The sequence below is a fragment of the Simochromis diagramma genome, unplaced genomic scaffold, assembly GCF_900408965.1.
Source record: "Simochromis diagramma unplaced genomic scaffold, fSimDia1.1 OVJJ01000705.1, whole genome shotgun sequence".
Classification (NCBI taxonomy): domain Eukaryota; kingdom Metazoa; phylum Chordata; class Actinopteri; order Cichliformes; family Cichlidae; genus Simochromis; species Simochromis diagramma.
The window spans coordinates 348,769-374,893 of NW_024387448.1; the positions used below are offsets into that span (position 1 = coordinate 348,769).

Below are 26,125 nucleotides of genomic sequence, written 5' to 3' on the forward strand. Positions count from 1 at the left end.
TGTACTTCTAACCTCTTAACTTCACATTGACACATTGCATCAGTTATGTCAAGGCAATATTGCATTTGTATGCACACATTAAAAAAAAAAAAGTTATTAACTGCCAGGTCTCCACATGCTTTCAAGTTTCCATGTTATACTTAAATTCTTTCTTCAATGCATTTAATTAATAAAAACTATAGATATAAAGGCATTATTAAAAGGAAGAGGATGTGCTAAAGCAGGGTTAGGGACATTCCTATTGAAAACAAAAAATAAATAATACAAGACAAGCTGAATGGGATCATTTCTGCCCTACCTCACCATTGTGGTCGAAGCTTGCCACAGCCCCTTGCTTTCAGCAGCCTCAGAGCTTAGTAATCCAGCACTGGGCACTGTTACACAAGGGAGGGTGGGAGGGAGAGAAGGAGATATAGAGACGAAAGCGGGAAGGGTGTAAAAAAGTGTTAAAAGTGTTACTGGGTTAGACTGAGTGAGACAGAGACGACAGAAGTGGAGGGGGTGCTTTGTAAGAGTGTGTGAGAGAGAGAGAGTGAGAGAGAGATAATGTGCAAGAGGAAGAGTAGACAAGGGGGAGGGGGGCTTTAATCTGGGATTTGGATGAGCGTGAGCGGGCCTGATACCAGCACCCGTCAGTGCTATCAGCAGCTCCACGTCCCCACCCCCTCTTCCCTCCTTTGCCACCTTAGATGAACGTGACAGGCACTAGCTGACTGGTAAACCACCGTCTGCCGTTCTCCCTTCAGTCTCACTTTCTGTGCCCCAGTTGTACCCTCAGAGGTCAGAGGGTCTCACGCTAGAGTTCACTCTGATCCTAAAGCTAATAGAGCCTTCTCTGGCTACGGGGTCCTCACCATCTTGTCTGAAGCTAAATACAACAGCTGTGTTGCCTGTGCCTGGAGATTAAACATGCCGTAGTTACACCAGATCATAGTTAGTCATCGCCAAGCTAAAGCCCTCAATCCAGCCAATTCAGCAGTATGCCATTAGCCTATTAATTTCACATGGGTGGGTCAGGAAGCTTTACACATGAGTTAGAAAATAAATGCAGAGAACAAAAGCTGCAGTTCAACTCTTAACTACCTTACAGTGAATTTTAGATTGTACAACAATCTGAAAGGACCTGTATAATCTGACTGAATCTACTTTAATTATTATCAGTCTAGTATCTGCAAATACTATTATGAATGCAAACTACTTGGGGTTAAACAAATAACCACCTAAAGAGTGACTAATAAAACAAAGCACCTGTAACCACATAAGCTGTTTTGGGAGTTTGTAAATATCATCCCAAAGACAAATTCATACTTTGCTCTGTTCACAGTGTATGTGGGATATGCAGTCAGAGCTATAAATGTGTGTGCAAAAACTACACACCATTTTAGGGGTTAGGTAGTCTAGTAGAAAACCATTGAGATTCAAAGCTGCCCAATTTATCTCATGAGATCCTAGTACTACTTTTCTTCTGATGCCCATAGATTCATGTTAAGTTTGAAGATTTAAAATGTACAAATGAAAGCATTAAATTACAGACACACTAGCAGAATAATGCGCAATAAAGAGCAAAATTATCTCCTGATCACAGCTTCTTACATACCAGAAGTATGTCAAATTGTAAATATCTTTCCAAGGGCCACTTTAAAACTGACAATTAAAAATGTTCATCTTTATACTTTATGCAATGTTAATTCCCTGCTTTAAAAAAAAGAAAAGAAAAAAGTATGTAATGGCCACATTGTTACAGTAGTACAGCACACATCTAAACTCGAGAGACTACTTCAAAGCAACTCCCCTACTAATGAAAAACGATGTCCCCAAAATTATGTTGTTTAAGATGAATTTATATAGGAGTGAATTCTGAGAAGTCTTGAAAGCAAACTCAACAGCATGCCGCGTCTATAAAGCCTTATCCATATTCTCTACCAGCCTCGTTCATGACTACAGGAGTGACTCAGGGCTTTCCAAGAATAGGATTGCCTTTGACAACCACCAGACGCCCCATTTCCCTGCATCTGGCCTTGGGCAGTGAGGAGAGGAGATGCAACACAATGAGAATGAGATTTCAAATAGTCTGGTATATATCTGACGAGATGTCGACAGGAAAGTAGAGGTAAAAAGTGGTGGTACTGTGGGAGAGACGGGGGCAGCTGGGAGCTGCAGGTTAAGCCTTGGGCAGCTTGTGGGGAAACAAGCCTAGTGTGCATCCAGCCACCACTCTATCCTCTTACATAATGTCTCATGTTCAATATAGGCTATTTAAAGCATGCCTGTCTAGGCCTGCTGACAAAAAGGTGATATACTTAGTAGCCACAGTGCAGCATGAAAGCCTCTGCTAGGACTATATTGGTCACAGACAAGCCTGGGGTGTGGATTTTGGTAACACTGCAGTTATTTTTAGCCCTGCTGATGATCTGGAGTATTTACATGAGGTGAAAAACTCACTTCAATAATTCCCTTCTGTGTAGAACAAGTCCTTTCAATGTAGTAGAAAATGCAGAATAAGAAAAACTGTGCCCACGTATGAATGAAAAAAAAAAAAAAAAAAAGTTACTTACACATACAAGCCAAAACATAACTCACTGATTACAAAATTGCCTGTTGTGATAAGCAAAACTGTTAAAAATAACTGAGGGCAATCATAATTCTCTAAGCACGCAAAAACAAGTTATACTGTAGCACAGGGGATAGAGTTGTGGCTTTTACATCAACTAAATAGGACTTGGGAAGCTCTCGGTAAAAGCACCAAACATTAGTGGTTAATCAATAACTTGTGTTTTTTTCCACAGACATATGCAAGCCTCTTTTTTAAACCATATAGAAATCACAGAAGCAGATATGGAAGGCAATTACTATAATCACTAAATGCCAGATTTGTTACTGTGAACGGCAAAAAATATGTAGAAAAAGCAATTCTAAATGCCTCGCTTTTTATCTTTAAATAACAAAATGGTAATATAAAATGGTTTATGAGATATTCTCTCTCATGCTACTATAAAAGCAAACAAATTTAAAGGGGCTTAACAGTTTATAAGGTACTGCTCACTGGCTTGCTTTAGGCATTTATTCCAGAGGAAAATGTTATCAATCACAAGCTTATCATTTAATGCAAATGCAGCCTGTGCTGATACTTTGCTAAGATTTTCTGCACCTCATTTTACTATGCAAAACCCAGGGAATGCTAGTTTAAATGTAATTCATGTTTAAGACCTGTAAGCTTGAAATAGGTTGGCGGTTAACACTACATAAATTCATATTGCACACACACGACTTTCTGCATGTTTTAATCCACATTTGCTAATGTTCTACATGTCTAACAGACTGCAGGATCACTTGGCTGATAAGAAAATTGGTAACTGGTTGATATGCTCAGATTGAAATCTTTCCAAATTAAGACAAGCATAGCTAACACGGCAGCAATGAACAGACATGTGGGATTTATCTTTCTATCAAATCCCCAGTTTGCTAAAGTGTCAGTGTGAAACGTTATAGTTAGATGGTTAATATTAGTCAGAGGGGAGTCACTGACTAATCTTCTCCAGCTTACCTTTTACCAGAGAAAGCACTTTTTAACTGAATCATGAGATAAGCGTGACTAATATTCAAAGTCTACTATCTACAGAGAGAAGTGGTAGCGGTGGTATTAACCTGATCAAAGCTGAGCTCGGATTTGCACAACTATGAGTCTGGGAGGAATGAGGCTCTGATACATTAGACATCAAATATTTAGCATTTACCTAAAAAAAAAAAAAAAACCTAAAAAAAAACAAAAAAAAAAACATGTCCCTTTTTAAGCAGGTTACCCTTAAATGTGGGATTCAAAGACTGCAGGCATGTAATGTTTTGTCTAGTGTAGTCTATTAGCATTGTTTTGCGCCTGAATAAATGAATAAAATAAAAGCATGTATCTGGTTTTAAAGAAAAAAAAAAAAAAAGTGTGTTCAGAGCACTCATGGAAATGTTGGCAGTGCTATCTTATTCCTCCACATGGGCTGTTGTTTTCCTGTCGGCTTATCGAAAAAACTGACTCACTGTTCTCAGCTGGTCAAATGAGTTTCAGTGACAGACGAGGTCTGTTCCATAAACAAAAGAGGGGCAGAGGTGGTTTCCAATAGTGGAAAGAGTTTGCAACACAGACGCAACTGGCAAAACAGAAATGGAAGTGCGATGTAAAGTGATTCATCATTACATCTTTCTCTGGGCCCACAGTTATGCTGAACTCATTACAATGCCTTATGATTGTTAAATTTATGGTACAGTCACAATGAGGGACAGTACAGATCGTTCCTTTATGATTTAACCGCCACAGACCTGCAGTGAAATAATAACAAGATACATGGAAACTCCGGACCTCCACAATATTTTGATGAACTAAAACCCTTCCTGATATGGGGTGTCGGAGTAATATCATCAACAACAGAGTGGGTTGGTTAGATGGCATGTATTGTAGTATTGTTCCCCTGTGGTATTTCAGCTCAGGAAGTTCAGAACAGAGCTGCAGAGCAACAGTCATACACTGCAAAAACTCAGAATCTTAGCAAGTATATTTGTCTTGTTTCTAGTCAAAATAATCTTATCACAAGACAAAATGAACTAAAGGGTAACATCCCAGAAAGATATATTAACTTGTTTTTAGACAGTGGATCTTGAAACTAGAAATTTTTCACTGTTCCACTGGCAGATTTTTCTCTTATTTCAAACAAAAATATCTTGTATTAAGTGAAAAAAATCTGCCAATGGAACAAGTGAAAATTTTCTAGTTTCAAGATCCACTGTCTAAAAACAAGTTAATGTATCTTACTGAGATGTTACTCTTCAGTTGATTTTGTCTTGTTTTAAGTGTGATGAGTTTATTTTGACTAGAAATAAGACAAATATAATTGCTAAGATTCTGAGTTTTTGCAGTGTATGTAGCTCAACCAGCGGCAAGGCATAGAAACTGGCAGAGATAAAAACCGCTTTAACCTCAGTGCTTTCTTCTCCTTCCTCTTAGCCTGGTGGCATTGACCTCTAGAGAAATTGGACTTAGTTGCCGCTAGTGTCCGCTAACTAACAATTGTTCATTATGATTTTTGCTAATGTCTATAAAAATGCAAGAACTTGGCTGCATGAAAAATAATGAACTTGAGCCTAAAAACAGAAACGACAGCATTTTTTCCCCACCCGTGTTGACTGACGAAATTAACTGGCTAGCACTACTGAAATTCTAGAGCATCACTAGACACAATCTATCCAAAACTAATTTAATCCAGTAATCCGAAGCATATTCAGTGTTTGGGATACGAGTTAAATTTTAAAGTGAGTTACCAAACTATTACTTGTCTTTTGGTTCAATTTTAACTTGCAGACGTGGTTCATCTACTTTAAGTCTCCATGTGCGCACACGTTGTTTGGTTAAGCTCTTTATGTGTTTATTCAAAACCAAATAAATAACGGGGGGGGGCATCAAACTGAATGGACTCGCCAACATGACCGCAACAGTTTGATAAATAGATAAGCCACTTTTCCAAGTTTACCATAGATTTCAATTTTACTCAACTGCTTATGCAAAGCTGAGACAAACACCGCACTATTATAAACAAAACTGTGCACGGTGTGTATATTCTCATACCAAGGTCTAACTAGAACTACAAGTGCAAGAGATGCAGGTGCTGCAACATCACCACCGCCATATTTTATTTAAGCAAAAGTTCAACTGTAATGGCTAGTAAATAATATATACTGAAGCATATAGTAGCAGTATGAAACATGAGTTAATATGAAACAAAGCATTAGACGGTTGGCCAAACAATGAAAAGGCAAACCGTGCACAGCTTTAACTCAAGCACGTTTCCACAGATCAGAGCAAATTTATCTTGTAGTGGCGTAGAAAATTATTCATGCTTTTCTACCTGAAAACCTGCATAACTGAGCTTCAAGCTGTTCAGCCAGACTTCTGAAGAAAACCAGTTGTAACTTCCTGCTTACCAGTTTCTTTTAAAAGGCTACTCATGACCTATAAGGCTTTCCATGGCCCAATGCCAGAGTACAGTAATGAACTCTTAATTCCTTACTATCCAAAAAAAAGCCTCTTAGATCTGCTGGGCTAGTTCTGCTAGCCGTTCCAGAGTCCACATTAAGGTCAAAGGGTGACACAGTGTTTGCTGTACTGGCACCTCCACTTTAATGCAGTCTTCCAGTTAGTACTCAATCTGCCGAAAGAGTTTCTGCTTTGAAGTCCTATCTTAAGACAGTTTTTAAACACACTTGCCTTCTTGTTTGACAACAAGTTTTCTGTTTCCACAATACACCCATAATTTTTAGTTTCTTTTTTTTATTTATTATTCTGCCTTTTGGATGTTTTGTAAAGTTATTTTATATGCTTAATTGTGTACTTGCATATTGCTCGTGTTGTTTCTTACCGTTATGCTGCCTATGGACAGCACTTTGTGTTTGCAGCTTAGAAAAGTGCTGTACAAATGAAGGAGCTGGCTGTTCCCTCATTTCCCAAGAGGTCGCCACAGCGGATGGATCTGCATGTTAGCACAGATTTTCTGCCTGATGCCCTTTCCAACACAACCCTCCCATCTCTCCGGGTTTGGGACCGGTGCTAGTAATACACTAACTCATGCCTTCCCAAGACTGGGTTTGTGTCTCCTCATAGTCTCGAACGTGGAATCTTTCAAGTGTAAATACATTTTCTTCATTTTGAAAGTCTGCCACCAATTTAACATGATCCAACCTGATGGAACCTATTTCCTATATGTGTGAAGCCAATTTGTCTTATTGTGGACTGAACAACACCCAGATCTTTAGAAACATATTTAGCCTTTTTCAGCTTTGTGAATCTTTAATACAATCCTATGAAAGTGTTTCACAAGAACTGCACACCTTCCATGCCTGTATTTATAGGAAAGGACACCTCTAGCACAACTGGCACTTCCAATCTCATTAATTAGAACACCTGACTCCATATAGCTTTTAGAGAAACTCTTAAAACAAAAGTTCACTTATTCTTCCTCAGTCTGAACTGCCAGTCATTACCAAGTGTGTGCAACAAAGAGATAAAAAGTGCGCTGGTATGTGTAATTTTAGTTTATTCAGACTGGCTCTGTCTAGATTTGAGACTTAGATAAAGATCAGACCAGATTTTATGACTAACTCGCATAGAAATCACAGTTACTCAAAATGTGTCATAGGTGTTTCTTGGAATTCTGTAGTTTTGAAGAGTACCTGAACACTCAGGGACTCAAATTTGTGGTCACCCCAAGATGACATAGCTTCATTTGATGGATTACATTCACAGGACACTAAACCAGTTTATCCCACTGCGCACTCGGAAACAAAGAGCCAGGAATGAGGCCATAAAATATGCGTTGTAAAAGACTTGTGTGAGGTGTTAAAAACTAAGGAAGTGTTTGTGATAATATGAAATATAATAAGGATTTATCAATAAGGATTTGCTTTCTCAGAAACAAATGGAAAAAAATTGTAGTTCTAAAAACAAAATGAAAATGTGAATTACTATAACAGCCTGGAAACAGTGAGGTCCAGGCTTAGGGGCGTTATTTAACTGTAGCAGGTCACGAAATTTGATATAATTTCCAATTTCTTTTAAACATTTAAGCATTTCCAGGCGGGTTAGAGCAGTAAAGTCGGTCTTATATCTCAGAGAAAACTCACATTTAAAACACAAAACTATAATAGTTTCTTTGTATGTAGTTGGAAAGGCGAGGCATCAAGTAATAACGGGGTCTGTGGTACGGGGGGGGAAAAAAGTTTAGGCGCCCTGCTCTCGAGCTGGCTGTCTCTCTATCGCTGACCGCTCGTGCAGTGATAATCTGAGAAGGCTCGCGCAGGCTCGCGCGGGCTGTGAAATATTACAGTGGGATTAGTGACAGTTTAAAAAGCAAACTCCAGCTCACCTGCGAGATGTCATAGCAGTCTCTAAAAGCTGTCAAGTGCCCTCAAACGTTCCCCTTCTGGCTCCGCGGAGTTGTTGTGAACACTGAGAGGATGTGTTGAACCTGCGTGCTGGGCTACACATAACTACCGACACGCCTTCCGGTTTTTACCTTCAAAACAAAGGCCTCATTTAAGGGACGGGGGCGTAAAAGGGAAACCCGGAGCGGATTCATTTTTATGTCAGGCTCTTGAACGAATATTACTTTTGAATTGCAATTTTATTTCGCCTTAAAAAACTGAGATTTCAAGCTTCCACTTCTCTTGTTAAAAAAAAAATCAAATGATTTATTTATTTATTTTATTATTTTATTATTTCTACAAACTAATTCCGACACTGGTTTGTAGGTGTTTCTTTTGGGGGAGTAGATGTAGAAACCTGTGTAAATGTGGTGCACACCAAACGTCATATCTGACAAACTTCAAGATATTTTAGCCCCCAGATTACTGTCTGGAGCTTATAACCAAATCGTTAAGCCCTCACTTCTGAAAAAACAAAACAAAAACACCTAAAAACTGCACACCTGTGGCTACTTAACTTAAAACAAGTGGCGTGTTTGCTGCTGTCAGCTGTCATTTCTGTCGCCATAGCTGCTTGTGCTAACTGTTAATGTTTAATATAATTATCAGTAGGAGGATAGTGAAGCTGTAAAGTAACAATATAAAACAGATTTTTTAAACAACTTATTAGTAATCAACCTCTTTTGTCTGCACAATTTTAAAGCTCAACTACTGTCTTTACAGATAAAGCTTATCTATTTGTTTAGCATTAACATACAGATATATACACATACATAAAGAATGGTAGTGCTGGTGGTGCAGGAGTGGAGTAAGCACTGAGGCAGAGCAGCATTGACGTCACTAGCCTGTGGTTATCAGTGGAGGTTAATCTACTAGGGATGGATGGGCTTATGCAATTGTCTGTGAGCTCACAGGCTTCGCATGTATGGATTTGCATTTCCACTGTTTGACCCAGTGTTCTGCTGCATCCTGCAGACAAACAGAGATGATAGAGTGGGAATTTCTGCTCTCTCTGGAATTTCTAGTGGACGTCTCTCTCTCTTTGCCAGGTGCTGTGTGCTTCAGGCTGTATGAATGGGTTTGAACGCAGTTTATTGTTTAGGTGCGGTGATCAGTTAAAAATTATCCTGCCGCATTATGGGGAGGACATTACCTAATGATCAATACCTTGGTGGAAATTCATGAAGACGCTGAGAAATAACTTGTTTTAGTGTTAAAATTGAGCGAGAGAGACTTGAAAAACAAAGTCATTAGCATTTATTGGCTGGGATGCCCTTTGTATATTTTGTGCTGCACCTCCAGGTGCATATTTTAGTAGACAAGTGGTAGAAATTGACTTTGGCTTCTGCATGTGTTGGAGAACACGATCAGTCAGGCTTGAGAGTTTGTGTGTGATTTGTGTTGGGAGGTATTACAAATAGCTGCACTCATTCAGTTTTTATCACCCTGCAGACCCAGTGTCCTGTTGAATCTAGAGGGGGGTGTAAATGGACCTGAGAATACAAAGCCCAGTTTCCCTCGGGGCCTGGAAACCAGGATGTCCCCTCTACCCTGAGGCGGCTGCTTCTATATGCTAATGACCTTTGACCCCCATTTTTGCCTTGAGACTTGCAAATCTGCCTGCACAAAGATTGGAAGAAGTCTGGAAAGGCAAACAAAGAGGTCTTACACTGAGAGTGATGCAACTGGACAGCTGGAGCCCAGTCAGAGATAAAGAACTTTTATTACCATGTAGACATTTAAAAAAAAACAACAACAACAACAGAAAAACACAAACAAAACTGTAACCTTGGTTTTGGGAAGCCTTTTACACAGAGGGAAGAAGTGTTCGACTATGTCCCAAAACACAAATTTAGTCAGGATTTTTCAAAGAACAGCCTCTTCCATCATGCCATGGTGTTTGGCTTAGGTATGATCTGATGAAATGCGTTCCACTCTGACCTTTGAACAAACTGCACTCCCCAACATGTGCTTAAAAAAAAATCTGAAAATCCTCTGTCTACCTCCAAAGCTCTTGCTAAACTCAGCTCTTCTCAGAGCCACTCGGTTTCTCAACACATTCATCAAAATGAGTTTCCTCCATCTCCTAGTTTCAGTGAATCCCGTCTCCCTGGAAAGGTTTGAGCTGAAACTGTCCACGCCCCGCTCTCTCCTCCGTGAGCCACCCGGGATCATCATTTAATTCCTTGTATACATGTTCTGTTTTGTTTTGATTTAATTCCTGGAAAGAAAGAAAAAAACCCTTTAATCAAACTACTTGCAGTTATTAACTCGAAAATGATCTTTCCCTCAGTAGGATCCCTCACTGGGCAAAACTATTTCATCCACAGCATTTCATATAGTTTTAATTAACACAAGATGCGGTTTTCTCTGTCATTAGCGAGGAATAAATTAAACTCATTAAATCTCGAGCTTAATGAAAATGCTCGAGACAGATTTGGGATGCGCTGAATGATGTATGAAGCTGTGCAGCAGCTACTTTTTGTTCTTTTTGAATCTGGGACTTTCAATTAGCAGCAGGCCACCGCAGACTGCTGTTTGATGAGTTGAATTATAAGAAGTAAATATCACTCTAGCTAAAAAATGTTGTTTATAGGCGTGTTTACGAGCGTGTTTTTTGCTTTAATTGTTCTTAAAAACTGCTTGGCTTTGGATATTTTGAATGTGAGCAGAAGCCTCTTGTTAGCACAGAGCTGTGATTACCTCAGTTTGTGGAGGAAGACTAATGATCCTGATATTCAAGGTTTCCACTAAACTGCACTTAAAATATTTTAAAACTGACCTGTATATGGAAATACCACAAGCAGCCTGAACCACTGATAAAGGCAGGACGGATCCATGCTTTCATGTTGTTTACACTAAATTCTGACCCCAGTCATCCAACCAGCCAACATTTTTCCAATCTTCAAATGTCCAATGTTTTAGAGCCCATTTGAATTGTATCCTCAGTTTCCTGTTCTTAGCTGACAGGAGCGACACACGCTCTGGTCCATCTGGTCCCACGTGCTGTGTTCAGAGATGGTCTGGTTGTAAAGATTGGTTATCTGAGTTACTCTTGCTTTCCTGTCAGTTCAAAACAGTCTTGTCCCCTGTCCTCTGACCACTGGCATCAAGACGGCATTTTTGCTCATAGAAATGCTGCTCAGTAGATATTTTACTTTTTTGGACAATTCTCTGTAAACCCCAGAGATGGTCATGTGGGGAAGACCCAGTAGATCAGCAGACAGGCTGATCTGAGTATTGTAGTCATGGAACAACAGTGCTGCATTCAAAGTCACTTAAATAGCCTTTCTCCCTCATTTTGATGCTCAGTTTGAACTCCAGCAGCAGCATGTCTACATACCTAAATGCAGTGGGTTTTGGCCACGTGACTGGATGATTAGATATTTGTGTTAGCATCCAGTTGAATAGCAAAACGGCCGTTCCCATTAGGTAGAACAATAATGAGTTGGTTGTTGCTGAGGGCACTTGTTCATGTAACACCAGTTCTTAGAATAATCAAGTCCCCTGTATATATATTTAAAAAATCCTAGTTGTTCACATAAATCAGCAGTGCATCATCTCGTCATGTGAAAATATGTGAGCTTTAAAGCAAAGTCTGCAGTGACCAACTTAGCTGCAGGCTACACTAACAACTGCTAAGGAGCACTGCTTGTGGCACAAATCTCTTTAGTGATGACAACTTTGATTTAGTTTTTTCAGACAGGAAATGGTGTCAGTTGGTTTGAGTTGGGGTGACCTCTTACACAGCTACATGACAAGGTGTTTATTACAAGCTCCTTCATCCACGCACTCTTCCTTTTCTGCCATCAGTTTGAAGTAATCCAACAATTTTGTCCACTGCTACCTGGGTGAAACAATTTAACAATTCAAGCTGTTGACGCTGGAATAATGAAATAACTAGCCCAAAGTTCTAATCCATACTTAATTGGGAATCTCTGGAAGATTAGCAACTCTATTCTGTTGAAAAGAACAAAATCAAACCAGGGAAATGTGAGATGTTGGTAAGGCCCCACGAGCACAGATGTGCTAAAATCATTCCAAGAAAATGACCTGTATACTTCCTACTGGTTGAAAGTTGTAACCATTAATATTTCAGTTTCCAAGCTGCTTTTTTCCTGCTAAAATAGCAAACTGTTGTCTAATTTAGATCACTGTACTTTCTGGAATGAATCATTCAAATGTTGCCAAAAGAGTGCTATAGCCACAACTGGGCCTAGTATTCCTCTAATGTTTGAGCTATGAAAGTCACCAATGAGCAAAAAATAAGATAAATCAAGTAAATATGAATAATTCTCTAACTTTGATCTCTACTCTATTATCTCATATTAGAACTGAAATATGCAGGGTGGCAGGAAAACGTAAGTGCTGTAAGTTTTGACCTGTAATCAGTAATCAAAATAAATATTGAGCTTTGATGCGGCACAAATGAGGACAAAATGAAGATGACAGACAAGATGAGACTCCATTTGGTTGACGGTTTATTTCATGGTGGTAGGAACACAAGACAAAGGTCATAAAGTTAGTAATGTTCAGGTCATGCCACTCTTATCGGTGCACTGCCCTTTGACGAGGTTTGCGCAGTCAGACAGTAGTTTACAGAGGCCAGACATGGAGGGTAATCCACATGTAGACATAAATAAGGAACAGAAAATAGATTCAAAAATCAGTAAATAGAAGATTTTTTTTTGTAAAAAGCCAGATAGGATATTTGCGTAAGCCCTCTGGGATATTTTTTTCATATGAGTATGAGCATTATTACTAATATAGTCATTATTATTATTATTATTATTTTGTATTACTCATTTACATTATCAGAATGAGGCTAATACACTGGCTAAAGTAACAAAACAGTTACATGGATAACGTCTTCGTCACCTGCTCGCAGTTCAAGATGACTGGTTTTTAAGGCAATTCATAGTTTCCATCCAAACCATACATGGACTGCAATTGTCTTTTTTGTGTGTGTGTGTGTGTGTTCTCGAGTCCAAGTGGTTCCACCTGAAGTGGTCAAACTCCAAGAAGAGTGTAATAAAATAAGACCAGTTTAAGCTTTGAGAGAGTGACTTCTGGAATTTTAAAAGCATCTTGGGACACTAGAAGAGGGATTCCTGCCCTGGTGCGGATGCACACAATCAGCTTCAGTGCTATTCCTCCCCCATTTACAGAAGTATAGAGCATCGTGTGGGTGAACAGACAAAAGTCAGACATGGCTCCAGTGTATAGTACTAAAAACATAAACCTCCACAGATCACACGTTGTTGCTAAATTTACACTTAAAAATTGCAGGGCTGTACAAAAACAGGTTGCTTGATGACTTTTAAGGAGGGAAAGATAATTAGGAACCTAAGAGAGAAAAGGAAACGAACAAACGAAAAAGTACAAGACCATTTGATACTCAACCACGAACAGGCATGATTTAGTCTCAGAATATTGCCAAGGTTCTCATATCAAAACAAGTGTCTTTCAGTCATTCATCGAAGCTTATTGTGGTTCAGCAAAGACGACTCCACGTTGCAACAGTTCACTGAATTGTACAGGATTCGCACTAGTTAAACAAACCCATGCGTTACTAGGTTAGATCGCAAGTACTGAAGGATTATGTATGTTTTCCCAGTTTTTTGCGGCTGCTATGGCTTCAAAGGGTCACAATAGCGTCAAAGTCTCTCTCTTTTTCTCTCTCTTTCTTTCTTTCACTCAACAGCCGAAAGAAGAAGAAAAAAAAAGATTCCTCCAGGAATGTTCCTAGGTGAAATACAAAAACATGAATTTAAGTCTCAGGTAGAGGTTTTTTTTCTCTTTTTTGTGAAGATTTTTTTCTCTTTGTGTTGACTGACTGCTGTTTGACAGGACATTCCCAAGAGAAGTGGCTCTCGTGATAAGATCTCCCCTTGCCTCCTTTCTGTCTGTCCTTTTCTTCAGTCTTTGCTTTCAGCACCTCCTTAAGGTCAGATATGGTAATAACTCTTCCCTTAGACGCCATTAAAGGCCCTGCAAAAACTAACTGCTCCCGAGAATAATACAGAAATATATATCTATCACAAACAAAACAAAAAACAAAAAAATGAGGAATGACCAGACTTTAAAGATGTCTGTGAAGCCTGTACTTTCTGAAATCACTGAGAAGTGAAAATAAAGAAGAAAAAGGAACCTCGATTCGTTTAAAACAAGAACAAAAAACGCCCCCCTCCCCCGACTCCCAGTTATTCAAAATAGATTCTTTTTCTTGGACTCAAACAAACAAACAAAAAAAACCCCCCAGATTTTTCAAACCAACACTGCAGAAGTGCATGCATTTATAGTGGTCATCATTAGTTCATCTGCTGATTGTAGAACAGAACGCACAATAGTACAGGAGAAGCACAATTTCTCCAACGAGAACCCATCTTACATATTCACAGTCTCAGGTATTATTTATATACTCTATATTTATAACATCTATCCATGTCTGTGATTCATGTCTTGACTTATGACTAATAATATGCAAGTCATTGTTGCACGCAGCGCTCTCTCTCCGTCACATCGGGTTGCGGTGTTAGTGAGTCATATTTCAAAACTAAAGGCTGGGATGGGATTCAGATCGAGTGGAGAGTTTTTTCTTTTCTTTTTTTTCCTCTTTTCAGGGTGCTGTGAGATGGGGTTGATCGAGTGCTTATGACTGTGTACTTTCTCACTGTAGCAGCTTGACTGATTTCTGAAAAGTCCCATTAGGAAAATACAGTGGACTGAATACCAGGGCTGAATACAGAGTTTCTTGACTGTAGTCGGCAGCTGGCTGCAGCATCGAAGAAACGCACGCACCGGCTACAGCATCCATCTCTCGTGAGGGAATGTGTGTCTATCAAAGATGTATAGGCCATGCTTGGGGAATGTGGAACGGCAGATATGGCACCGAGACAAGGCAGTGACCGGAGATCATCAGCAGGGTCCACCGTGTTCAAGTAAAGGATGAGAATAAAAAATAATAAAAAGCAAAAAACTGGTAGGGCTGTTTTTTGTTTTTTTTTAAAGATTCTTTTAAAACATCAAATGTGACATGGATTTAATATCTGTTGTTTTCACCGAGGTGCCTTCTTTTTGGAAAAAAAAATGAAGGGCCTTGAAAGAAAAGGAATTTTTTTTACTGTGAACGGAGGTGCGGATAAGAGCAAAATATATAAAACAAAAATGAAAACAACATATTCATTTTCTTTCCATATAAAAAGCGATGAGAAGTATACAAAAATAGAAAATAATTACAGCAGGAGACATGGGCGCTATAGTGGGTGCGGGTGGGAGGGTTTCTTTTTCTTTTTCATTGCTTGCGATATTTCTGTCTTTGCTGGAGTTATTTGGCGGCGGAACAGTGTAATATTCTGGGGCTGTTTAAGGCGTCCTCCACCAGGTGGAGATCCACCCCGTCCACCACCACGTCCTTGATGCAGCCAACGAAACCCGTGCTGTAGGCCTTAGGCAACCGGCGGGCAACCGGCAGCTCCTCCAGACCACCTGAGGAGGGACAGGAGACGAGGTTACTTTGACTGTGAGTCACTTAAAAGGTTATTTCAGTCAAATCAGCCAGCAGTTCCTTTTTAACTTTAAACTTTTCTTTTTTTCACCTGCAGAAAAATACTTTGCACAACTAGTCAACTAATCTTAAAAGTCAGTGTAGTGCCCCTTTAAAGATCAAACAGCGGGATAAGGATTCGGCTTTTGCAACGAATTAAACTGGAAATATCCATCAAATAGCCAACCTTTGAAATATTTTGGTACAAACTACAAAAGCAGCTACATGGTTTTGTCAGGTTGTATTACAGCCTTTGATATTTTTCGCTATGACACCAGCTGATGGACATGACAGGATGACAGTGTATTTCTCAGACTGCCGTGATCAAAGTGAGATGGAGCCTAGCACGGCAGTCACACAAAACTGAAGTCAGACAGAGAAGAGAGAATGTTCTTTTAATTTGACACGGTGTATAAAGTACTAAAAAAAAAACCACTACAAAAGAAAGGTGGTGACGGAGTATAAAATGATGAATGCTTAACATCCTCATTATTTTTAATTTGTTTCCATCTTTGGTGCTAAGCGCTCACTGCCGTGCTGTAAACTCCCCGTGTATCACATGTCCATCACTTAGTCTTCTCAGCCCTCTGGCAGCCTTTGTGTATATAGAAGTCTGATTTCTTATACGTGCTGCTCTTTGCTGCTCATAGCTGAGTTGGCCCTGAGGTACAAAACACAACAGCATCCTGAAAGCAAAAGAAAACTAAAAACAAAACATTTCAGAAATGGTCACTTTTTTTTTTTTTTATGTTGTTGTGTTTTTCGAACTCTGGGCCACCACTTGTATACAGCTGCTATCTACCCACTTCTTCTCATACTTATTTCAAAGAAACCAAAAGCAGAAAATCATTCTTTTCCTCTGTGGCTCAAACCCCCCCCACAGAAACGGAGCTGATGGTTTGCAGCAAGTTTGGAGATGTTAAAGGTAGAGTCTGATCTATTGAACATTGTGGACTATGCTTAAAAGCTGAGTCTGTGCCAGGAAACCAACCAGTTTAAATAAACTCTACTAATTCTGCCAAAAAGAGAATTATGCTGGAAGCCTGTTGATGGCTACAAAAAGTGTCTGATCTATGGGCAACTTCCTAAGCCAATTATTAGTGGGGGTGTATATATTTAGCCTTTATTTAAATATTTGTGATCCTGTGTGGTTTAAGAAAATACCAAATAATTTCAAACTTGTGCACCAAATTCTTGTTTTCTAAAGTCATTAAAGATGTATGGTGTAGAATTATCTCACCCTGGAAAAAGAACAGTTCTAAGAAATAATGAAAACACATCAAACTACCATGACATTCATGCCCATGATAAATGCTATATAAACTTATGACCACAACCAGTGTTGGGAAGGTTACTTTTAAAATGTATTCCACTACAGATTACAGAATACATGCCCCAAAATGTATTTTGTAACGTATTCTGAATACTTTGGATTACTTAATATATCATCATGCTTTTTACAACTACATGAATGTACTATTGCTGTGTGATTTATTACTATTACTGAAGGCAGATCGCCATAACAATACCAAATAGATTTAAAATCTTAATATAAAATGAGTAACAGTAGGTGGACATTAGGTAAAGCTGCACTTTTTGCCGCGATCTCGTATGGAAAACTATTCCGCGGGTGTATAACACAGGTCCGCAGCTCCGAACCGTAGTAATGGGACCTCTGGCTAATACGTTAGGTTCCGTGTCGGGCTCGTAGCTGAAAACTAGCTTTACTTTGTTGTCTGGATCAAATTTGCTAGCGAGACACAGAGAGAGGCGTTGAAAGGCTGCTTCAACGGAACTTACTGTTTCGAAGGAAAACACGATCACAGTGTACAGTCGAGTCTTAATAGCTTACATGTTAGTGTGCAGTACGCAAGATCGACAGCGCACAATGTGCTTTGAGGTAGCAGCCAAGAAAGGTGAAGTTTGTGTCTGTGAACACCCGTGTGTACACCTGTGTGCACACCTGTGTGGATCGGCACACTTGTATTCAAAAGGTTTCTCCATGTAACGATCTGCTAGGGAGTGTGGGGAGCCATAGCCCCGTCCCCCAGGGCATGAAGCAGGTATGGAGGAGATCCAGGCCCCAGAATACGAGGACCCAAGGAGGGCAACCGTGCCACCCTCCTGGGAAGATCTGAGGAGAGCTCCAAACGAGAGGTCACCCAGCAGCCACGGAGCAGAGGCCAGAGGGGGTTGTAGTGACGTGCCTGCAGGCTCTGCCGGCAGCCAGCTGTGCCAGAAAGGACCGGGCCTCAGGCCCAGAGGCCAACCCACCCCCCGGAAGGGGCACAGCCGGGCCACAGGCACCAGGCCCCGCCAATCGGTCACCAGGGTACATACATGAGCGCCCAGCCCCAGACACCAAGAACCACCAACACACCAACATCTGAGGGCATCGGCCACTGGCAGGGAGTGTGGTGAGGGGAGATAGGCCTCCATACCTCGGAGAGCCTGAGATGTTCCCAGAGAGGTGGAGTCTACGACCCAAGATGACATAAAGACACAGACGAACAGGCGCACGCAGACACAAACATGCATTCCCACCCCCATATACACAAACAAATACTCGGCACTCACCCGACATGGAGACAGACACAAATAGACACTGTACACACATTCACACTCCCCAAACATACTCTATATGCCAGGTTCAGGTACCCCTGCCCCCAGAGGGGCAAACCGTACCCGGACCCAGGAGAAGCTTCTCGGATGAGAGGTGAAACGTCTTCAAACAACTTAAAGAAGACGCTTTTCTTTCCAAGCTCCTTAGACTTCCTTCCTTGGACCACTTTTAATAGACACTGACCACTGCAACGGGGAACACCTCACAAGGGCTGCAGATCTGGAGATGCTCTGATCCAGTCGTCTAACCACCACAATTTCACCTTTAGCAAACTCTCTCAAATCATTACGGGTGTAATTCTCCCAGCTCTCCTAACTTTTGGGTGCCTGCTCAGCTTCCTCTTTTGATGGTGTTTTGAGCAAACATAAAGTAGTCATTAGTGTCTTTCTCACTAAGACAGTGTGAAACATCTTTATTCAGAATTACTTTGAATCTGTTCTTAGGGGGAGAGAGACCAAACCTTCATTTTCCATGCCTTACCTATTTAGCCCTCTTTTCTGTTTCCCTCTTTGGTATCTACAGGGTCAGAACCCTCCTGCATCCCTTTTCCTCTTTACTTGATGCCCATGCGACTCATTTCACCCCCGCACCTCCATCTCTTCCATGTTTTGTGAGGCCGAGAGTTCACATTCCCGCTGAGCTCTTTACATCCCCTGTCCCTGCCCACATTAATCGGATTGTGTGCCTCAGAATCAGGAGTCGACAGGGCTAATTTCATGCGAGTTACAGATGAATTAATGATGAACAGCGAAAAGGGGATTTAAAAAGGGAGAAGGGCTCTCGATGGGAGGGCTACGTGAGGATTATATATTCTTGCTGCAGGGCTCGCTCAGCACCTGTTCCACTGTGCTGCCTCCCCATGTGTGTTTGTGTACGTGTACCTGAGAGCACGAGCACACCTCTTACATGCGGCGAGGCTCTTTAAATGTCACTCGGGCTGCTTCTCCTCACAGACCTGCGTCTTTTTTTCGCTGTGCACTGTGCATTTTAAAGAACAGTCTGACTTTATTTTGCTGCCTGTCTTCAATGTTATTTCCTCAGAATGTTCAATCCAGCGGTGCTGTGTGTGTTCTTTCAAAAACGATTTCTCTGAGCCAAGTTCAGCTTAAATTGAACTCGAGGTAGATAACGGGCCGACTTTGGTCATTTTCAATTCAGGATAGCAGACAACTTTGGAGTTAGTCAGATAGCCTTTCATTTCTCAACTCAATACCTGAATAGGCTTGGACATTTTTTTTTTTGCCTAAACTGCAATCTTTTTTTCACCTGCCAGAAGCTTTGCTTAGCCTCTTCAAGAGCATTGACTTCATTGCTCACTTTTTGGCAGCCCAACCAGTGGCTAGGATGAAAAAGCACTATTCTGCACAATTACAAGCATTGCCATGCTTTATGTATGGCATAGCTAGGCACATTTTCAAGTCTGAATTAAGAGTTCAACTTTTTCCTGCATGTGTGGCCACCTACCCAGCCAGAGTGCTCCATCTGTGTCCAGCTGTGTTGATGCCAGAGGTGATGACCCTGTCACCGGTGCCTCGTTGCCAACCTGTAGAGAGCCGTCTCGAAGTGCTCTAAAGAGGAGAAAGACAAAAGGAGAAGGGCACTGGAAGTGTGTGTCACAGCGAATAGCTTTAAATTGCAGTTTCGTTTAGTTTGAGGCATCAAGACTCTATTGCTCGACTGCCAGTATACTAAGCACTCACATAACTGCCTTTGCCAAGCAGTGTTCTAAATGTGCCTGTCTACCAGCTAACAGATGCCGTTAGAGCACCATTTATTTGAGGTGGCTCCATGTGGCGCATTAGCACACACTTAAGAATTGTGAAGACAGAGCTGATTTGAACCCCGCTAAAGTGGGCTTCCAGCAGAGAGACTGTCATTAGAGGCAAGCCACAAACACAGCTAGCTATGCAGCTTTGTGAGTCGTATGCCACATGCTGCGATTTACACCATCATTACCATCGAAATGATGTCATCTTCTCATGCGGTCTCCCTGTTAGTCTGAGATGAGATTTGGCCTAGTTCCTGTTTGAAATGGATGGAGCAGCTTTTCAGGGATCGATTATTCCCGCCTTACGTGATGAAACCGAACAAATTATCCCCCCACGTGACCAGTCGCCGCGATGCCGAACGTAAAATGCTCACCGACGATAATGCAGGGGTCGCAGGGAAGGTGTTGAGTTTGGGCAATGAATTTATTTTTAATGAAGAAATCCATTAAAGTGACATCACCATGGGACAGAAAAGTTCGGCACACTTCGTGTTTTTTCTCTTCTATCCATTATTCATTTACTAAATGTTATTTTCTCTAATTCAAGTGTTATTTATTGTTCGTGCACATGCACCTACAGTCACTGGCCACTACATTAGGTACACATTTTCAACTACTTGTTAACACAAATATCTGGTCATACATGTCACCTTGGCATTAAGACGTAGCCTAGACGACCTACTGCAGTTCAAGCTGCGCATCAAAATGTGGAAGAAATGTGATTTAAGGGACTTTTAACATGGCGTGGTTATTGGTATTTCAGAAATCTACTAGGATATACCCACAAAGCAATCTCTTACTGATTCTCTGGCACGAAGAAATTATTTAGTTCTGAAGGCAAAATGGGGTCCAATCCAGTGCCAGCAAGTGCAACTAATAAATTCAATTCAAATGTTATGTATATAGCACCATATCATAATAACAGTTGCCTCAATACACTTTATATTGTAAGGTAAAGACAGTTTAAGAATACAGAGAAAAGCCCAACAATCTGATGACTCCCTCTGAGTAAGTGCTTTGGCGACAGTGGTGAAGAAAAACTCCCTTTTAACATTAAGAACCCTCTGGCAGAACGTGAGAGGAAGACAGGAAAGTGAGTGTCGGTGAGTGTCTATGCACCTGCTACAGGTTTGTATAGACAAGGCTCAACTGTATCAAAAACTGTTTATGATGTGACTGACTAGTTTTGTGGTAAGTACAACGTCATCTGTCCTGACAAACTGATCAAATAAATTCTGTTGTTAAAGCCACCCCCTTCCAGCTGTGGGCCCTTGCGAAAATTGTCATCTGCTGACTTTGAGAAAGTAACTCATGCATTTATTTCATCCAGGCTTGACTACTGGAAAAGCCTGAAGGGCATTTGTTTTTGCACTTTGCACTTTTTACACTTGAGACCCATGTTTGGTAGTAGTACTAAGCTTATGCATTAAAGTGCATCAGACTCCACCTCCGGGTAGCAACACATATGCAACAGGTTTAGACTTCATAGTTGGCTGCATGGATTAGTGCAAGTTTGCACAATCTAAGGTCTCAAGCATTAAATCTGTTAATGATTGATTTCACACATTTTGTAATCTCTAAGTTACAAAAATGTCCCTGAGGTTCACTAATGTGTGACAAAACGTGAAACTCCATGAATGATGAGACTTTTTCAGACTAAAATCACATGCATTTTCTGACTGTTATGAAGCTTTTGAGTTTACATAAAACAAGGAGAATACCACAGATATGCATATATGATATGTCTCGTTAGTCAAGTTTTTGCAGAGGCAAAGTCATTTTCACTTCTCTGGTGAGGCAGAGGTTCTACGGTTTGAAAGTCCCAGTTGTTAAGATTATAGCAATTTAAGCATGTGGTATGTCTACAGCTGTCCTGAGAGGTCAACGACAGTTCAAATGCTCACAGTCTGCTTGGACCTTCGTCTTCACTGCTTGCAGCTATATTAATGTTATTCATACTGTCTTTCTATTCTTCTAAATCAAGCATTCTCGCAAGTCATCTACAGAGCAAAATACAGTGCTGTGTATGAAAGGGAAATACACATACAAATACGCATTCACTTTTCTTATTTTTTTAATTCATTTATTTCCTGCCTGTGTGTGTGTGTGTGTGTGTGTGTGTGTGTGTGTGTGTGTGTGTAGATATTGCAGAATGTTCTTCCTTTTTGAACATTCATTACCGTGTCAAAGCAATTTGATGCATAATATCATCCTCGTGCATGACCAGGCATGAAAATAACGTTAATCTGGAACTAATCAGAGTCATCTCAGTGTGAGGGATCGCTGTGTAGCCGAGGATTCATGCAGGAGATCACGGTGTGCAGCAACACAAACACATTATGGATTAATTCTAATCCTGGTCTAAATGTAAAAGCTTCCATCACTGATCCCCTGTTACCTATCGTCTCCCGTCTTACCTGCTGGCCTTGATGCGTATCCAGCTGTTGGTGTCAACACGCACAGTAGAGCGCAGCACCACGGGTTTGGAGCCCAGGTCATAGGTCATTTGGACATGTCCATCTACAATTGCTAGGGCAATGTAGTCTGAGCGCTCCACGCCCTTTCCGCTCCACAGCACCAGACCCTGGGTTGTGTCAGTTCGGATGCTCAGTTCAAATTTGTTCACCAGCAGAGCCTTCTCGCTAGAAGGAGAGAAAATACATGTTCATTTATTTGTCTGCTACATCAAAAAGATTTCTAATCTTTAACATATATTAAAGATATTGCATATAGGAAGCAAGGGTCCTGTGCTGTCGTCTCAAAGGTGCATTACCTGTGATGACATCTGGTTCTATTTGCTTACATATTTAGAAAGAAAACTTTGTAGCTTTAACTCTGCAATCACATGCTAACAGAGTTACCGGGATTTTGAAGGAGAATCAGGATGCTGGGTGAGTAGCAGGGGGCTGTTTCGCTATTAGCTTTTCTACATCCTACTGAGCCTGAACTGCACTGCTGCCTACTGCTTCCTTTGTTGCTTTGTGCATTGCTCTGTGTGTGTTGTTTAGGCAGCTGTTTGATCTCCCGTCTCTTGACTGCTACAGCTGCCAGGGTGATTTGGATGCAGAGACTAGGAGACTTCCCTTCTATCCTTAAGAGGCACTGTAAGCCACTGTCACCGCTGCGCGAGAAAAGTACACAGAGCAATGTGCCTCTGCTGAATTCGTGCACAGACAGACAACACCGCACATCCATGTCTGCATACAAACGCACTAACAAAGGTCCTCCGTGAGTCCACCAGAGATACAGCAGACATCCAGGCAATCATACCTTATCATTCAGTCTCTGCACATTTGTTTGCACATCAGCAAAATGGAACTACTTCCAACGTCTTCAAAGGGTATTTAAACACAAAGACAGAGACAAGGTGAGGGCACGTACGACAAAGAACCAACAACACGTGGATTCAATTAAAACAAAAAACAAACAAAAAAACAACACCACAGACCTGGAGACAGATTTGACAAGACAAGACAAGACAAGACAAGACAAGACAAGACAAGACAGACAACAAGGCAAGGGAGTCAGCACAGCAAACAGGGAAGCACATAGGAGTACAAACAGGACAGGAAATGGGAGGGAATACAGAGAGAATGAGAATAGCAGCTCTCCTTAACCTCGAGGAGATTCATTTTTTTCCCTGTTTATCTTCCATTAAATGATGTCTAAACAAAGCAGTAAGATGATATTTAACTTTGGAGGAAATAAACTTTGAAAGCTCATGCCAAAAATGATGCCAGTCGCCTCAGCAGAAGCAGAGGGGAAAAAAAGGATTTTCTTTTCCAAAAACATGCTTAGGTTACAAACATTGACCCCCTTGATTAACCAAAACTGCTGAGGTAAACAGGAACACACACACACACACACACACCAAAAAAAAAATAAAAAAATTTTCTCCAGAGAGAAAAAAAAACTAACAAAAAATACAGCTTGGTGAACCTTCTCCTGGCAAACCCTCAAAGAGCTTACAGGGCCCAATAAATCTCCACTGGAGCGGATTGTCAGTGATAAGGTCAAGGTTATTAAAAGTGCTGAATATATCATGAATAAAACAACGGCGGCGCACAGCGCTCTAGATCTCATATACACCACAGACTTCATAGATTTCTGCTGTGATGCTGTTTCTTTTTGGAAATGGAAGAGTTTTATCTTCTCCGATTTTTTTCAAAGCTGAAAACGGCCTCTCAGGGTGTGGACCTACGTTTCAACTCTAGGTGGCAGTAGTGCTTAGAATAATAAAAAGCCATGTGGGAGGACAGCTATTGCAAAGAGACTGCAGCTCTGGATGGATTTGTGCTGTTATCAGAGCTCTTAACTTTTTCAGAATTTATTGAAGCATATGCAGAGGCTCTTTGCCTTTCGTATTGGTAACTCTATCTCAGTAATGGAAACAGTGTTGTCTCTGCGGAGGAGGATTTAGCCCTGTGAGAGGTCAACGAGGGGTTGTCTGGAGGGAAGGGGAGGAATGAGGAGGTGATACGCAAGCCGACAGCACCACATTTTTGATAGCTTTGAGAGACTCACCTCTGGTCGGATGGGTTCTCCAGAGACTCGGGACTTAAGGGAGCAGGGGGAGAAAGTCAACGGCATGCAGTGTAAGCGCAAGGGGCAACAAGGAGAAAGGGAGGGAGGGAGGAGGGGAGGGAGGAGGTCTAGTTTAGGCCTGGAGCTGCAAAAAGCATAACTTATCTGCTCTACTACAATATCGACCACGTCAAGTCGATAACAACTGTTGTGTGATCATAGGAAGAGTGTAGCTTAGCCTTGATAACACCACAACCATAAAAAGGTTCTTAAGGGAACTGCTGAGATTAAGATGGATGACTAACTCTCCAAAATGCCTTGGGATCAAGCATTTTTTTAAAAGAGTGAAGCATCAAGATTAAGCACATTCATGGTCAGTGTCCACTGAGGTGCAGAGCCCGCTTTAAGTCAGCGTCCAATTATTGACCAGCTCCTTTATATTTATGGCTCTGCATGCTACAGTGCTGCACCAATTACCTTCTGTCCAGAGATGAAAGCAGCGAATGAGAAAAATTGGGCAATTGTCCAAAAATGGGGTCAAGCGCGTATCAGTTGAGAGTCATGGCCAGATATGATTTGTCTCTGAAATAATGGAGCTTGAGCGTAATCGACCTGAGCTTCCAGATATGGAGGAGGAGGAGTGATCAAAGGGGTGCTGTAAATAGTAACCAAAACATTAACCCAGGGTTAAAGTTTGACATTTTGGCCTTAGCGCCACTTAATGGCCGAGAAATGTATTCATTCCTTTTACCAGATCAAATCCCACCCAATTGATTGTGCTCCTTTAGAGTGCTGCACCAAGAGCCTGGTATGCTTAGATTCACCCTCATTGTGGCTCGTAGTAAATGTGACATCCATTAAACTTTTGACAGTCTGGCTTCAAGGACCGCTGTCCCCTGCTGCTAAGTGAGATTGATGCCCATGGCTACACACTGAGGAGAGAGATCTCAATTGGAGGTCTAATCTACAAAGGGAGACAAATCTGTGATTAACATGTCACAGCCTTTCTGTACAGTCGACTCTGTAATTATTCACAATTACAGTTAGAGATCTGGCAAAAATGAAATGACAGAAGCCCTGGCATGGAGTGGAACTCTGGGCGGAATCCAGTCGGCTTAATTTGAGCCGAATTCTGCTTCAGCGCTTTTTTAAAAAAGAGGTTACTTACCGAGCTAATGAGCAGGAAGAAAAACCTTTAATAACTAAGGCATGACCGAGGGTTTTCCCGCGCACAAACTCCACAGGCACCAGAAACTAGGTTGAGTTGTATTTAGTATAACCTCCTCTTGTAGTTTTCAAGGGGTCTCATTCATTTCTCACATTAGCGCTTAATGCCATTCAGCATAAAGCACGTGGCAATTCATTTTGTTTATGAACGAGCTACAACCATGCATAAAATATTGCACATTCTCAGTACAGCAATTCATTTTCTCGGAGGGCTGTGCACAATGCTTATCATGCAAACATTCATGCTTCCCTTTGCACTGAAAGGAAAAAAAGACAGGAGCTAATGACACTGCATGATGCATTAAAAATAAGGAAACCTGTCAAATGAAATTATGGATATGGGCCTTGGATGTGAAAATCTGGCTTTAACGGTTAAGATGAGTTCTGTGTGGATATTAAGATGGGAAACTGAATGTGCTTTAATCTTTGCATTTGGGTTATCAAACATGGATTTTTTAAAAAAAATTTTTTACTGCTG

The 26,125-nt window shown here is 41.0% G+C and overlaps 2 protein-coding genes across 11 annotated transcripts in view; both read right to left on the reverse strand.

The window, feature by feature from the left end:
• Positions 1 to 8,041, reverse strand: part of ptpn11b (protein tyrosine phosphatase non-receptor type 11b) — a 35,099-nt gene extending 27,058 nt beyond the window's left edge. Inside the window, exon 1 of one of the 3 annotated variants that reach the window (XM_040013664.1) lies at positions 7,902 to 8,041. In XM_040013664.1, coding sequence (XP_039869598.1) covers positions 7,902 to 7,915 — 14 coding nt within the window. In that variant the 5' untranslated portion in view covers positions 7,916 to 8,041. Of the gene's footprint in view, positions 1 to 298; positions 323 to 7,901 lie in introns of those variants that run through there. The other 2 variants (XM_040013665.1, XM_040013666.1) reach the window with 2 other exon arrangements.
• A 4,382-nt stretch (positions 8,042 to 12,423) lies between these two features.
• Positions 12,424 to 26,125, reverse strand: part of agrn (agrin) — a 259,725-nt gene continuing 246,023 nt past the window's right edge. For 5 of the 8 annotated variants that reach the window (XM_040013639.1, XM_040013641.1, XM_040013640.1 and 2 more), the window contains 4 exons: positions 24,421 to 24,453; positions 22,314 to 22,538; positions 19,593 to 19,696; positions 12,424 to 15,447 (listed from right to left, as the gene is read on the reverse strand). In XM_040013639.1, the coding sequence (XP_039869573.1) occupies positions 15,287 to 15,447; positions 19,593 to 19,696; positions 22,314 to 22,538; positions 24,421 to 24,453 (523 nt within the window). In that variant the 3' untranslated portion in view covers positions 12,424 to 15,286. The remainder of the gene's footprint in view (positions 15,448 to 19,592; positions 19,697 to 22,313; positions 22,539 to 24,420; positions 24,454 to 26,125) is intronic. The other 3 variants (XM_040013642.1, XM_040013643.1, XM_040013644.1) reach the window with 1 other exon arrangement.